General features: G+C 41.5%; 1 protein-coding gene across 1 annotated transcript; it reads right to left on the reverse strand.

Moving 5' to 3' along the window:
- Nucleotides 1-3,084: 3,084 nt before the first annotated feature.
- Nucleotides 3,085-6,482, reverse strand: LOC139654257 (pepsin A-like). Its single transcript, XM_071531344.1, has 9 exons — nucleotides 6,424-6,482; nucleotides 6,024-6,174; nucleotides 5,346-5,463; nucleotides 4,912-5,030; nucleotides 4,599-4,795; nucleotides 4,338-4,454; nucleotides 3,698-3,842; nucleotides 3,492-3,590; nucleotides 3,085-3,282 (listed from the first exon to the last, which is right to left on the reverse strand). Exons 1-9 carry the CDS (start codon nucleotides 6,480-6,482, stop codon nucleotides 3,157-3,159), a joined length of 1,131 nt encoding a protein of 376 aa, XP_071387445.1. The 3' UTR covers nucleotides 3,085-3,156.
- Nucleotides 6,483-12,807: the final 6,325 nt, after the last annotated feature.

A 12,807-nucleotide genomic window follows, 5' to 3' on the forward strand; every position in this document is an offset into this window, starting at 1 on the left:
TTGTCGAGCAGTTAAAATCATGTGTTACGTCTACAGTAGTTGTGAGACTCAGACTAGTAACATAAATGTACCAAACATCCTGCCATATTGGAATTGCATTGCATTGGGCATTATTTGCTTCAATATATCTTGCTGCTTTGAAGTGCACCAGGCTAAGAATAGTATCGATTACTCAATGTCTATTAAGATCTGTATTATGCTGCTATGGTTGAATTCTCTGTGGGATAACATGCCAGGCCAGCATTGCCCAGGGGAAACAAATGAGAGCTAGTACCATCTATTACTAATACTTCTGGGCATTAGCTCCCAACCCTAAGCAAACCGACAAATGCCAACCAGCCAACAGTCTCATAAACACAGTCAGAAATAGCAGCTACTAGTGAAGCTTATACACAAGCACTGTTGGCTGCCTGACACAGCTGAAATGTAAATATAACAGTAGCACTTTGCTGACAAATGTCTTATTTTTTACTTACATTGCTAAAATAATTTTACATTGCTCTAAAACTCCAGGGTTTCACATATTACCTTGACTAGAGTATATGGTGTCATCACCAAGAAATGTCTTCCATCATAGATGTACATGTGAACTTTGGAAAACAGTAAACACTGTCAAACAGTGAGGTTGAAATGCACACTGTGGCTCTGTTACAGATGAACAATTCTCCCAGAGCTTAGTTTCAGGTAATAGCCTACTGAATTTGACTAACTGAATTTGTTAACTTGGAAACAGCTGCCATTGGATAAATGGAGGCCATGTTTCATTTCCCTCCCCTTATGACCACAGTACTTAGAGATACGTCAGAATGACAGTGAAGCAAGTTAACAGCAAAACAGACCGATCCCAGACTAGATGTAGCAATGTAAATGTGCTTTTAGTTAGAAAGAACAATTCATTTTATCCTTTCACTTCTTGTGATGCATTCTCAGGATAATCTAGGCAAATCAAACACCTTAGTTAAATGTCTAGTATTCAATATTTAAGTATTGAATAATGTTAGTCAAGACATTACAAGCATTTGTCTGATAGTATGATAATGTATCTACATGATTATAAAGTCAATTGTTTATGTCAACAGTGACACATAGTATCTATGCTAATATAGTAATATCTCTTGGCTCTGCTTAAGCACTTAATACTTTTCTCACTGAAAGTTACCTCTAACCAAAGAATGAATCAGTTCAAACTGATGAGGATTAACAGCTGCGTGCTTTTCACCTACAGTATATGTTCAGTGATTACAGTCACTACAGTTATGGTTGTCACTAGTGTGTTGAGATCACCTAGATCTGTGTTAAGTCACAAACTTGTATTTTAATTATGTTCATTATGTGTAATGACTTATTGTATGTTTATTGTATGTTCTCTGCTATCTAATATACTATCCTCTTGTCTATTATTCTACTGTCCCTGTGTTTCTATTTCATAAACTACAAAAATTCAGCAAAAAAGTGAATGATGTCCACTATAGCCTGTAAGAATGTAAATGCATATTGGATAGTGAAAAAAAAAGTAAACTCCAGAGTGATTGTGCTCCAAATGTGACAGGCTTTTGTTTGTCGGCAGATGTGAAGATCAGGCTTCAGTTGGCCAAGTGGCATGCAACTCTTCTGGCTTCTGTTTCTGTATTACTCTAATGACATGCCCTCAGTCACTTGAGGGTGAAATGCTAGACCACACAGATCACTGGAGCGGAAACGCAGTTCGCCCAGGGACCGGTATTTATTGCACCTGTCCCTCCCATTTACTTTCTTCTGGCACCGTTTGGTGTCGCTGTCTTTTCACCCTTATTTGGATTGTTTACCATAGGATCTCCCTGTGCATAGCAAGCTGTCCTGCACTCTCTTTCCCCTGCCTGTTATGGCCCAGGACAGACACTGCAGAGAAATGAGCAAGTGGGAGAAGGATTATAATTTATCTTTTTGGATTGGCCAATCTCTTGTTTTACATCACAATTAGGTCTGAGATAGTCAATATTGCTCTATTTATCTTCATGTTATGTAGATCTAGCTACACTGTATGTATAAACCTAAAATGAATACTTATAGTATGTGTGACATATGGCTATCACATTTCTTTATGGCACAGTGTACCAAAATTTGTGCACCCTCCTGATTGTTATTCAGTGTTTGTTTGTATAGAGGTTGATCTGTCTTTCTGACAGATGCTGCAGTCTGAAACCTCACCTGCTGCCCTGCAGCTGTAAAGGAGTCTTCCTCTGGATGAATGATTGAAGAGACCTGGAGGAAAGTCCACAGCCCTCGTTTCAGAAACTCCAGCCAGTTGTCTCGTGTTACCAGGTTTACACACAACACCCCACGCCAGGTGTGTTGTATTACACAAACTAATTTGATTTAACCATTTGGAAAATGCACTGCAAGAAATGTATTTGAGAATGTTTAATTATAAATAGTTAACACGGACATGATCACTTAAATAAAAGAGTGTTCATACAAGGTTCATACAGGCTTAATGATAGATAAGCTGTGTTTCAATGCACGTGCTTAAATGGATATGCTTTAAAAGGTGGGAATGACGCATCCCCTTTGGATATTAACTCATAGGTTATAATTCGAACAAATCCAGCAGCCCGAAGAAAATCTGGGATCACTGTACAATACAGACAGATGGCATGAATGCAAGCCAGTGTCTGTTGACAATGAATGATTGGCAGATGGTTCTGTTTTTTTAAGACTGAATTCTAAGTAAGATGACTCATCCTTTCCTCAGGCCCCTCCTAGGAGAATCACATGAATGGCGTAATTGTGTGCAAGTCCAGTGAGTCCTCTGCCATCTAGTGGCCACAAAATTTAAAGTTGAAATACTGGAACACCAATACCAAGATCCATTTCACAGCATAATATTTGGATTCATTCTAGCCTTTACACAATGTCCTAAGATCACATTATGAACACAGTACAACATAATTCCTGAATTTCTCCTACAACAGAGGGAAGCACTGACTCCAAAGTCTGAAAAACATTTTATTAGTTGCACATACTCACATGAGGATAATATGTTTTACAATGAATTGTGGTGATATAAACATAGTCAGACACTTTCTGAACATCCCAAGTTCTCTCAAGTTCAGAAAGAACAGAGCCTCTAACATATGACTAATATAATTTTCAGCTGGCGTAGCTCTTTGGACCCATTCATACAGCCTGAGCAAAGCCCACCATGTTGTTGCCAACGTCGAAGACGGTGTAGAACTGCCGCAGGAAGACCTCACCCAGGATCCAGCCGCCAGCTTCAAACCCTGTTTTGCACCCATACTCAGACTGAACAGAGGAGAGATAATGTGACAGAGGGCAGGGCATAAACATTTCTGGTTGCTTATACCAATATTGAATCAAATATTATCAATATTGGAATATCTAAATAGATCTGCCCAGGATAGATTTCCAACTGTGCTTTTTCTCACAATGCATGTCTGACTTGTATAACATAATCCCTCCCTCTGTATATATTCTGTACTTGAAAGACAAACCTTCATGACGTAGGCTGATGGAGGAAGAGAGAAGCTGTAGCCATTTATGTGGAAGACAACGTCAGGCATGAGATTTATGTTACTGCAACCCACAATAGCCTGCGAGACAGAGCCACAGCATGTTATGTCATTGTTTTGGACCCAGTGCAGTCCACATTTAATATTATACTCACTCATAGGAATGCGAAACAATGGCACTGACTCACATTACCAAACTGGCCTGTGTAGGCTCCCACCCAGCCGTTGATGTTGCTGATGTCTCTGTTCGGCCCTATGATAAGAGAGGTGCCAGAGTCCACTATTGCTTCACACGACCCAGAGCATGCAACAGTGTTCCCATTGATGGTGATGCTGAAACAAAAAGGAGCTCTCATAAAAAAAAAATACTGTGTCTGTTAATTCATGAACAATATTATGTAGAAGAAACAGGCCTCAGATCAGTGTGAGCACATTAGTGACTATGGGCCAGATACAAAATACCAGAGGTGTGACCAAGTCAACTTTGCTCGACTCCCAAGTCAGTCTCAAGTCTTGAGGCACAAGTCTCAAGTCAAGTCTCAAGTCTAAATGAAGATTACCAAGTCAAGTCCATGTCATTGATGTCAAGTCAAATCAGAACAAATCAAGAGTAGAGTATCAATTTAATATCTTAAAGAAAACTAAATATCTAGGACTTTTCAATGCAATATAAATAAGTCAAGTCTCAAGCAATGAAAATTCTCTCTCTACAAAATACAGTCAAATACAGTAAAAAAAATACAATAAAGGAAAACTTTATTTAAGGAAAAAGGAAACTACAATGTACTGATTTCTCCGACATCCATTCCTTCATCACTGGCCTATTACCTATCTATTACGATGTTCCAAAAGCCAGTGGCACCATACACAGGGACCCAGTTAATGCTTCCACTGTAGTACTGGGGGTCTGTTCCTCCCAGGATTAGCATGCTGCCCTCCACAGAACTGGATGCAGAAAAGAACAACATGTTTTTTAAGAAAATAAGCATTGCATCGTGCATAAACGACACCATCTCACAGACAAGGAAGTCAATACTTAACTTTGAGGCAGCATTATTTTCCCTGTCAAGGTCCAAAAAAAGGCCTCACCTGCTCAGGTACATGGAGAACATGTTCTGGGGGATTTTGGCCTGGTTCCACATGTTGTCAAAAACAGTTGTGCCTCCTTCAACTGATACGCCAGGGAAGGCCAGACCCAGAATCCCATCCCACGGCACAGCCTCCATGAAAACTGCCTCTAATAGACTGAGGCCAAAGATTTGGTGCTCCACATACAAGTCATTTATCTGATAGGAAAAATGTCAAATCAGTTTTGCGGCTAAGGAGATGCATATACGTCTCAATGTCATAGGAAACATAAGAGAATGAAATATCCAATACTTATCCAATACTTTTTCCTCACCTTTATGGTGTCGTATCCTATAATCCCTTCCATGAAACCAGTGCCATATCCGATGTAGAAAGTCTTGGTGCCGGCCTGAAAAGTGGAGGATGCTGTGCTGTTGAACCTTGAGCGATAGTCTAGTGACAGCCGGGAGAGAGTGAGACAGAGCAGCACAGGAGAGAAACAGGCAAGAGGGAGGAGTAGACTTCATTATTTTTGTTTTACCCTCAAAAATAGATACTCCAACATTATGTAGACCTAGCAAAATGCACAGGTTCAAAATTAATGTTTTAGGGTGGTTAGGATGGCAATAACTAAATATCTTCATGACATTTACTCTTTTTGGCTTCTTAAAACAAACATATGAATCTCTTACTTTTTTTAAAAAGGCCACAACAAGCATGGACTCTTCACTACATTATTTTCCCCTGAGCTGCTACCATTATACTTACAGCAAGCAGGGCTGGTGCAGTTTAAGGAGGGCACCCACAGGTCTGACGAGCCGGTGTCAAAGAGGACTCTGAAGAACTGAGGGGGAGTCCCAATGCCGATGACTCCATAGTATGTTACCTTTGTCCAAAAGAAGATTGTTTAGTCAAGACTATAAATGCATTTAAAGATAATAAACTAATCAATCAAAGTGTTTTACACACAAGGTACCCAGCCCACATGGACTTGCATGACACTTCCAAGTAGTTACATGGGTGTACAACGTCATAGAAAATAAAAAGACTCAGCAAACCCAGATATCACACAAACAAAATATCCTGCCTTTTTTTCCCGATGCTTTACAAATGAAGCAAGCCATGTGGAAACAATCCTTTCTAAAACATAGTTCAAGCTGTTCATAATTGTCTAGCCAATAGAAGTGAATAGAAACAGAAATCGTTTCGCTATAGAGCACCATATGCTGGACAGTAAAACATAAAATGAATCTCGTTCTAAATTTCTCCCAAAGCACAAAGTAGACATGTTCTTTCATCTTCAGGAGTATTACTAAACCCACCTGTTTCAATGGCTAATGGTAATGTACCTGACCTTACCTGTGCACAAAGATATCTATGACTTTTAGGTGAGTTTAACATTAACATAAGGTTCTATAAGATACAGTAGTTACAGTTGCAACTTACATCTGGATCAAAGGTGATGGGCTCCAGACTCTGGTCATCCCTGGGTTGAAACTTTGCCGCAGGGTTGTATGGAAACTTGCTCCTGTACTCTTCAAACAGGCCTTTCTCCTGCAGAAACTGCCTGGCCGACTTCCCTCTAGTCAGGGGGATTCTGTACAGACAAGTCATCATCAAATTGGCTGCATTACGAAACACATGAACCCTGCAGCACATGCATAATTGCATGCTCTCTGATCTGAACATCCATCCTTGGCTGAGGTATTAAAAGTCTCTTCTAAAAAACAGAACTTCAGTGAAACACCACCGCCGGTCACAGTGTGAAAGCATATAAAAAATATATTATCATCATTTCACCTTAGCATAGGAAAATATAAACTTGTGCTCCAAATTGATCACTTACTTGAGAAGGCCCTCTGAGACAGCCACAAAAGCTAGTAACACAACGGCAGACTTCAACATTTTTAAAGTGACCCTGAAGAATATACCACAAGGAAGCTGAGGCGTTTTTATATATAGCCATGGTTTGGCCAGAGGTCAGTATGAGCCTCAGCTCCTCCTTTACCTGAGCTATAACTAAGACATACTGATAAGAAACCACTTAACAACTATAACCACAGAGCAAATTTAATGAGTGAAACCAGATAAAAGGAACAAAAGGATAAAAGGAGTATATTCTGCCGAATGTCCTTCAATCTAATGCCAACAAAAACAATTTCTTTGTTTAGAATAGAACTTCACTCAGTTATTGATTCAATGTCCTGGACGCCATACAGTAAATACTGGCCACAGCCCAGATACAACATGAAGTTGGATTAAACCATATAAATCAACAGTAATTCTGTGATTATAAACTTGCTGAGTAAGAAATGTAATGTGATTCATCTGTTCTTTTTGAAAGTTTCTATTGTACTTTTGTTAATATCCAACTCCACTGAACAATTAAATACTAACAAGATGTTAAATGTGTTTCACTGCATCAGAAAATTACTAATTATTCATTTGTAATAAAGGATTTCATGACCTATATAGGGGATGAATGATGCCTCCGATCCTTTCTGTGAGTAGGATTTAACTCTTGAGCTTGCACTGACACAAATATGTGAATAGAAAAAACAGATACACTTGCTGAAGTCAAGCTTTGTATCTTAGTCTCTGAGAAAAAAGGTAGACATGCAATCATTTTATTAGTGGGGAAAGCCAGATGAGATTTGACCTTTCCCACACTGATTTCTGCATGGAGTTCTGTTGACTGTTCTCAAATACTGTGTGTACTACTAGCAGACTCTGACGTATTAATGGATTCAAAGACCTTAAGGTCCCCTATGGAACTGAAACTGTTCCACGGCATATCTGACGGTCACCCCCTTACATATGTCAGACCACTTCTTTATTCAATTCACGGTTTCCTTGCCGGAACATCCTCACGTTCCGCCGCAAATGGTCTCCTTCAGACAGAACCTCCGGTCCCTCACACCGGCTCGGCTCTCCGACGAGGTCTCAGCTACCATGCCCCCTCATAAAGAGTTCTCCTCACTCCATGTCAATGAGGCTACAGACACACTCTGCTCCTCACTAGCCGTCTCTCTAGACAATCTCTGCCCACTCTCATCCAAACCTGCTCGTAAAACCCCCACTAGCCCATGGCTCACCGGTGTCATCAAAGAGCAACGGGCGGGGCTCAGAGCAGCTGAGAGAAAATGGCGCAAATCCAGTGATCCCACTGACCTCACTGACTATCAAACTCTCTTATCGGCATTCTCATCCCATCTAAAAAGTGCCAAGACCACTTACTATCAGGAGAAAATCAGCAGTGCCAAGGACGCTCGGAAATTATTTTCAGCTTTTAATTCACTCCTCAAACCTCCACCACCTCCACCCTCAAGTTTGCTCACGGCTGACCTCTTTGCATCCTTCTTTACTGATAAGGTTTCTACCATCAGTAATCAGTTCCCTGAGCCTGACCAACTCAGTATGCTGCCACCAGCTAACAGGACCTCACTCCTGTCTTTTTCCCATCTCACTGAGGAGCAAGTCTCCAAACTTCTGCTTGACTCTCGTCCCACTACCTGTCCACTGGACCCCTTACCCTCCAACCTCCTGCAGGCCATCTCGCCCACTCTTATCCCTGCAGTCACGCACATCATCAACTCCTCACTTACAACGGGTGTGTTCCCCACTGCTTTTAAGCAAGCGCGGGTTAGCCCGCTGCTAAAGAAACCTACACTCAGCCCATCTCAGGTTGATAATTACAGGCCGGTTTCACTACTCACCTTCCTTTCCAAAACACTTGAGCGTGCGGTCTTTAATCAAGTCTCTGAATTCCTTTCTGAGAACCGCCTGTATGATCCTAACCAGTCTGGCTTCAAACGCGGACACTCTACCGAGACTGCGCTCTTGTCTGTAGTGGAAACACTGCGATCAGCTAGAGCTGCCGGTCAGTCCTCTGTCCTACTGTTACTTGACCTATCGGCCGCCTTTGACACGGTTAACCACCAAATCCTCCTCTCCACACTCGCTGAGCTTGGCTTCTCAGGATCTGCTCTCTGCTGGTTTGAGTCCTACCTCTCAGGGAGATCCTTTAGAGTGTCTTGGAGAGGGGAAGTGTCTAAATCCCACTGCTTGTCCACAGGGGTACCTCAAGGGTCAGTGCTTGGACCCCTTCTGTTTTCAATATACACCACCTCACTGGGTGCAGTGACCTGCTCACATGGCTTCTCATACCATTCATATGCTGACGATACCCAGCTCCTCCTATTGTTCCCGCCAGACGACCCCAGTCTCGGTGCGGATATCGGCATGCCTCGCCGATATCTCGGCTTGGATGAAGGAACACCACCTTCAGCTTAACTTGTCAAAGACTGAGCTCCTTGTCATCCCAGCCAGTCCCTCTGTACAACAACAGATCAGTATCCAGCTCGAATCAACTCAGCTCATGCCCACAAAGTCTGCCAGAAACTTGGGTGTCATGAGTGATGACCAACTAACCTTCAAGGAGCATGTGGCTTCTGTTGCTCGGTCATGCCGATTTGCTCTGTACAATATTAGGAAGATCAGACCCTACCTGTCTGAGCATGCAGCACAACTCCTGGTACAGGCACTTGTAATATCATGCCTTGACTACTGCAGCTCCTTACTGACAGGGCTCCCGGCATGTATGCTCAAACCTCTGCAGATGATCCAGAACGCGGCGGTGCGTCTGGTCTTCAACCAGCCCAAAAGAGCACGTCACTCCGCTGTTCATATCCCTCCATTGGCTCCCAGTTGCTGCCCGCATCAAGTTCAAGTCCTTGATGCTCTCCTACAAAACAATAACCAAAACAGCTCCGACCTACCTGAACTCCCTCATTCAGGTCTATGCTCCCTCCCGCTCACTACGCTCTGCCAAGGAGCGGTGCCTGATGCTGCCACCACAACAAGGCCCTAAGTCACTAGCTAGACTCTTCTCTTCTGTGGTTCCCCGGTGGTGGAACGAGTTACCAAACTCCATTCGATCCGCAGAGTCCCTCTCAATCCTTAAGAAAAGGCTAAAGACCCTGCTCTTTAGTGAATACCTTCTCACCTAATGGCCGGGGTAACCAAACCAAAAAAAAATAAAAAAATTTGCCTCTATGCACTCTATGCATTGCCTCATAGCACTGCCTTGTAGCACTGCCTCGTAGCACCTACAGTATGTCCTGTTGGACAGCTTTATAGCACTTACTCTCGTTGTTCTCTCCTAACTAGAACCGTGCTTGTGTTGTATGAAAATCTCATGTGTAAGTCGCTTTGGATAAAAGCGTCTGCCAAATGTGAAATTGTAATTGTAATTGTGAAGTATAGTGCACTGTTTGTGACGCCACTTTGGCCCGACAGCTGGCTGTATTCTATATGGACTTCTTTATTTTTTGGCATTTTTGCCTTCATTGGACAGTTCAAAGTAGAGAGACGGGAAAGATCAGGAGAAAGAGAGAGGGGGATGAAATGTGGCAAAGATCCTGGACCAAATTTGAACCCACAATGTCACATTAACATGGTATGTGCCTTAGACCACTGAACCACCGGTACACCCATAATTCACTTTTTAAATTGAGTTTTTGACACATGGGTTGACAGTATGTGAGAGCTGAACACAAGTCTTGCATGAAACTGTTTTGTGTTGTTTTATATTTGTATTGCCTTCAAAAGAAAATGGGTCAGTACTTGGGAGTAACCCATTTTCTTTTGAAGGCAATTATGTCACCAGCCAGTCATACGCTTTAGGAATCTATGTTTACATAGCCATAACTGATATAAAGGATTAATGGACTTTGAAGATAAAGAGCAAAGACTGACTGTACAGACCTAATCTTTTTTTGATATTAGTGTGAAAGAGGTTTAACTTCCCTTATAATGAATTCCTCTAAAGAGAATTCCTGTTAACTGTGGTGTACAGTTAGCAGGATTTCTCACTGGATAAGCTAACTACGTTGCTTTTGAAAAACAGAGAATCATTCCCCCTCTAAACATGACGTCTTGATGTCACTCCACCACCCAACTCTGCCCTCTAGAGGAGTGAGAGTCTAAAGACCACAACGGGTCTACCTCTACTTCCAAAACATGCTGCTGTGGTCATTTCAAACACTCTACATACTACAGCACACGTTCTCCCTGAAACAAGACGTATATCTGAGAGAAAGACACAAAGTCAGTAAGTATTCCAAGAACAGTGGCCTTTATTCAACATAAATTTAATATACTTTACATTATTGATATAAAATACTACAGAGGTGAAGTTAATGAATGATACAAGTGCAAATGAAAACATTCAAAATTGTACTCACCAAGGTATAGTTTCCTTGTCGGACGAATTCCTTGAATTGTGCAACAACTATTCAATGTGTTCTCATAACTTCAGAGTTCGTTACACCTCTATGGAGGTTGTTTAGTCCCACTGTAGGTACATTTGTGAGCCTTTTCAGAATGAATGAATGAGCAAAGAATGGTGTGTTCCTTTCTTGCCTCCATCCTGAAGGGGATATCCTGTAATACTTAACATTTTAATGACATGTTCTCATTAGATCACGTCCAAATGGGTTTCATATTCAAAAACATTCTTTAACCACTGTTAAGACCGAAAGATCCACAAAAGCCTTGATAAGCATAATAATACAGCATAACTTGATCATAAAGGTGCTACACTTATATCCTCTAAATCTATTATCTCTTGTTACCAAATCCATCTCCTTGGCAGATTTCCGTTAGACGTAAAGGGGAATGCCACCCATTTGAATATATTTACATTATTTCTGTGCCCCCGGACCGCTCAGCCGATGTTTGTGAACTTGCACCACTCTTTCCTAAAGCTAGAAAACAAAAAAAAGCCTTGCATTTGTGATACCACTGGGATGTAAAATCAGGCACTGCTCCCTAGACAATGAATGGGACAGTGACTTTATAGAGCCATAAGATGCTAAGTTGAGTTGTCACACCAAAATGAAATTTATATTCTAGCATTGCAATTTAAAGCAAATTAAAGCATTCAGGGAAAAATCTTGTCAGCTAATAAAGTCAGAGCCCCATTCATTGTCTATGGACCAGATTTTACATCCCAGTGACATCATAAATTCAAGGGTCAGTTGTCCAGTTTCTAGCTTCAGAAAAGAGTGGTGCATGTTCACAAGTATTGCCTTAACTGTCCTGGTGCACATTAATAACATATGCCAATTCTTAAAATGGGTGACCTTCCCCTTTAACATTCATTTTGCAGAAAGCAGGAAATCAATGTATTCAGGCTCCCTCTCATATACAGGAAACACACCCTGGCCGTTTATATCAGATGCATCCTGCCGTGATAAAACTTAGTGGACTCTATTCCATCGACCAATTGTGACACGGCAATATCCGTATTAACTGTATAACAAAAGCTAACAGTGTTTGAAGGACCATTACATACTTTGCATCTTTATATACCAATCCTCAGCTCCACTGCTGACGACATACTTTCATGTGAATTATGCTTTTGTTCTCCCAATAGAGATAACACAAAAATGTCCCACTGCCTGTTTATATTTAGCATCTCATAACCAGTGGCAATTCAGGCTTTTCTGATCATGTGGTTACACCACACAGCTGATAAATGATCAAAGGTCACCTACATCTACTCTTGCCCAATGCAACATTTTTACATAATTTCTTAATCATGCATCATACTTCAATGCAAATAAGGATGTTAAAAATTATGAATCATGAATTTTTAATTTAGAAACTCAAATTTCCGTCAGTCAGTCAGTTTAGAGACTATCAAGGCCGACTATCAAGTGAGGTGTTACTCAGGATAGGTTTGTACTGGTCTTTTACGTTTTTATACATACCCAAGCCTGTTTTTTAGGCCGTCTGAATACTTTACCTGAGGAACGGGTGCTGGCAGGGTCGGGGGTTAGAGGGCTGAAACCTGTTAAGACACAAAAAGCTCCGGGAAACCTTGCGTCCAGGCCGTGGCACAGAGTGGATACCTTGGGCGGCAGTGTAGGTGGGTCCCACTTGTTTGGAGATGAAACCAGGAGCAGTGGTGGGCAGGAATGTTGTTCTGTTGAGGGGATACATCCTGCAGATTCTGACTGAATGACAGCAGGATACTCTTCACTTTGATTTCATATTCACTTTGGAACAGAATCTTTAAAAAGTATATCACATCGACATATCAAATTAAAAATTAAGGTTCCCTGCACAGGACACTGGCAATGTTTTCTCTTCCGTAGTATTTCCTTTCCACTTTATGGCAAATAACAAAGCAGACGCTGCGTTGCGCCGTCTCAACCTGAGCATA

This window comes from Centroberyx affinis, unplaced genomic scaffold (genome assembly GCF_046629955.1).
Source record: "Centroberyx affinis isolate AG114_WGS23_722 - 3 ecotype Tasmania unplaced genomic scaffold, CSIRO-AGI_Caff_v1 ptg002066l_1, whole genome shotgun sequence".
Classification (NCBI taxonomy): domain Eukaryota; kingdom Metazoa; phylum Chordata; class Actinopteri; order Beryciformes; family Berycidae; genus Centroberyx; species Centroberyx affinis.

What these genes read in the sequence shown, in the direction of transcription:
- LOC139654257 (XM_071531344.1), bottom strand. Translation starts at nt 6,482, where the DNA reads ATGTTGAAGTCTGCCGTTGTGTTACTAGCTTTTGTGGCTGTCTCAGAG. An exon ending in TAGGATACGACACCATAAAG is followed by an intron (nt 4,796 to 4,911) that starts GTGAGGAAAAAG and finishes TTTTCCTATCAG; the next exon opens with ATAAATGACTTGTATGTGGA. An exon ending in ACACAGGCCAGTTTGGTAAT is followed by an intron (nt 3,591 to 3,697) that starts GTGAGTCAGTGC and finishes TCTGTCTCGCAG; the next exon opens with GCTATTGTGGGTTGCAGTAA.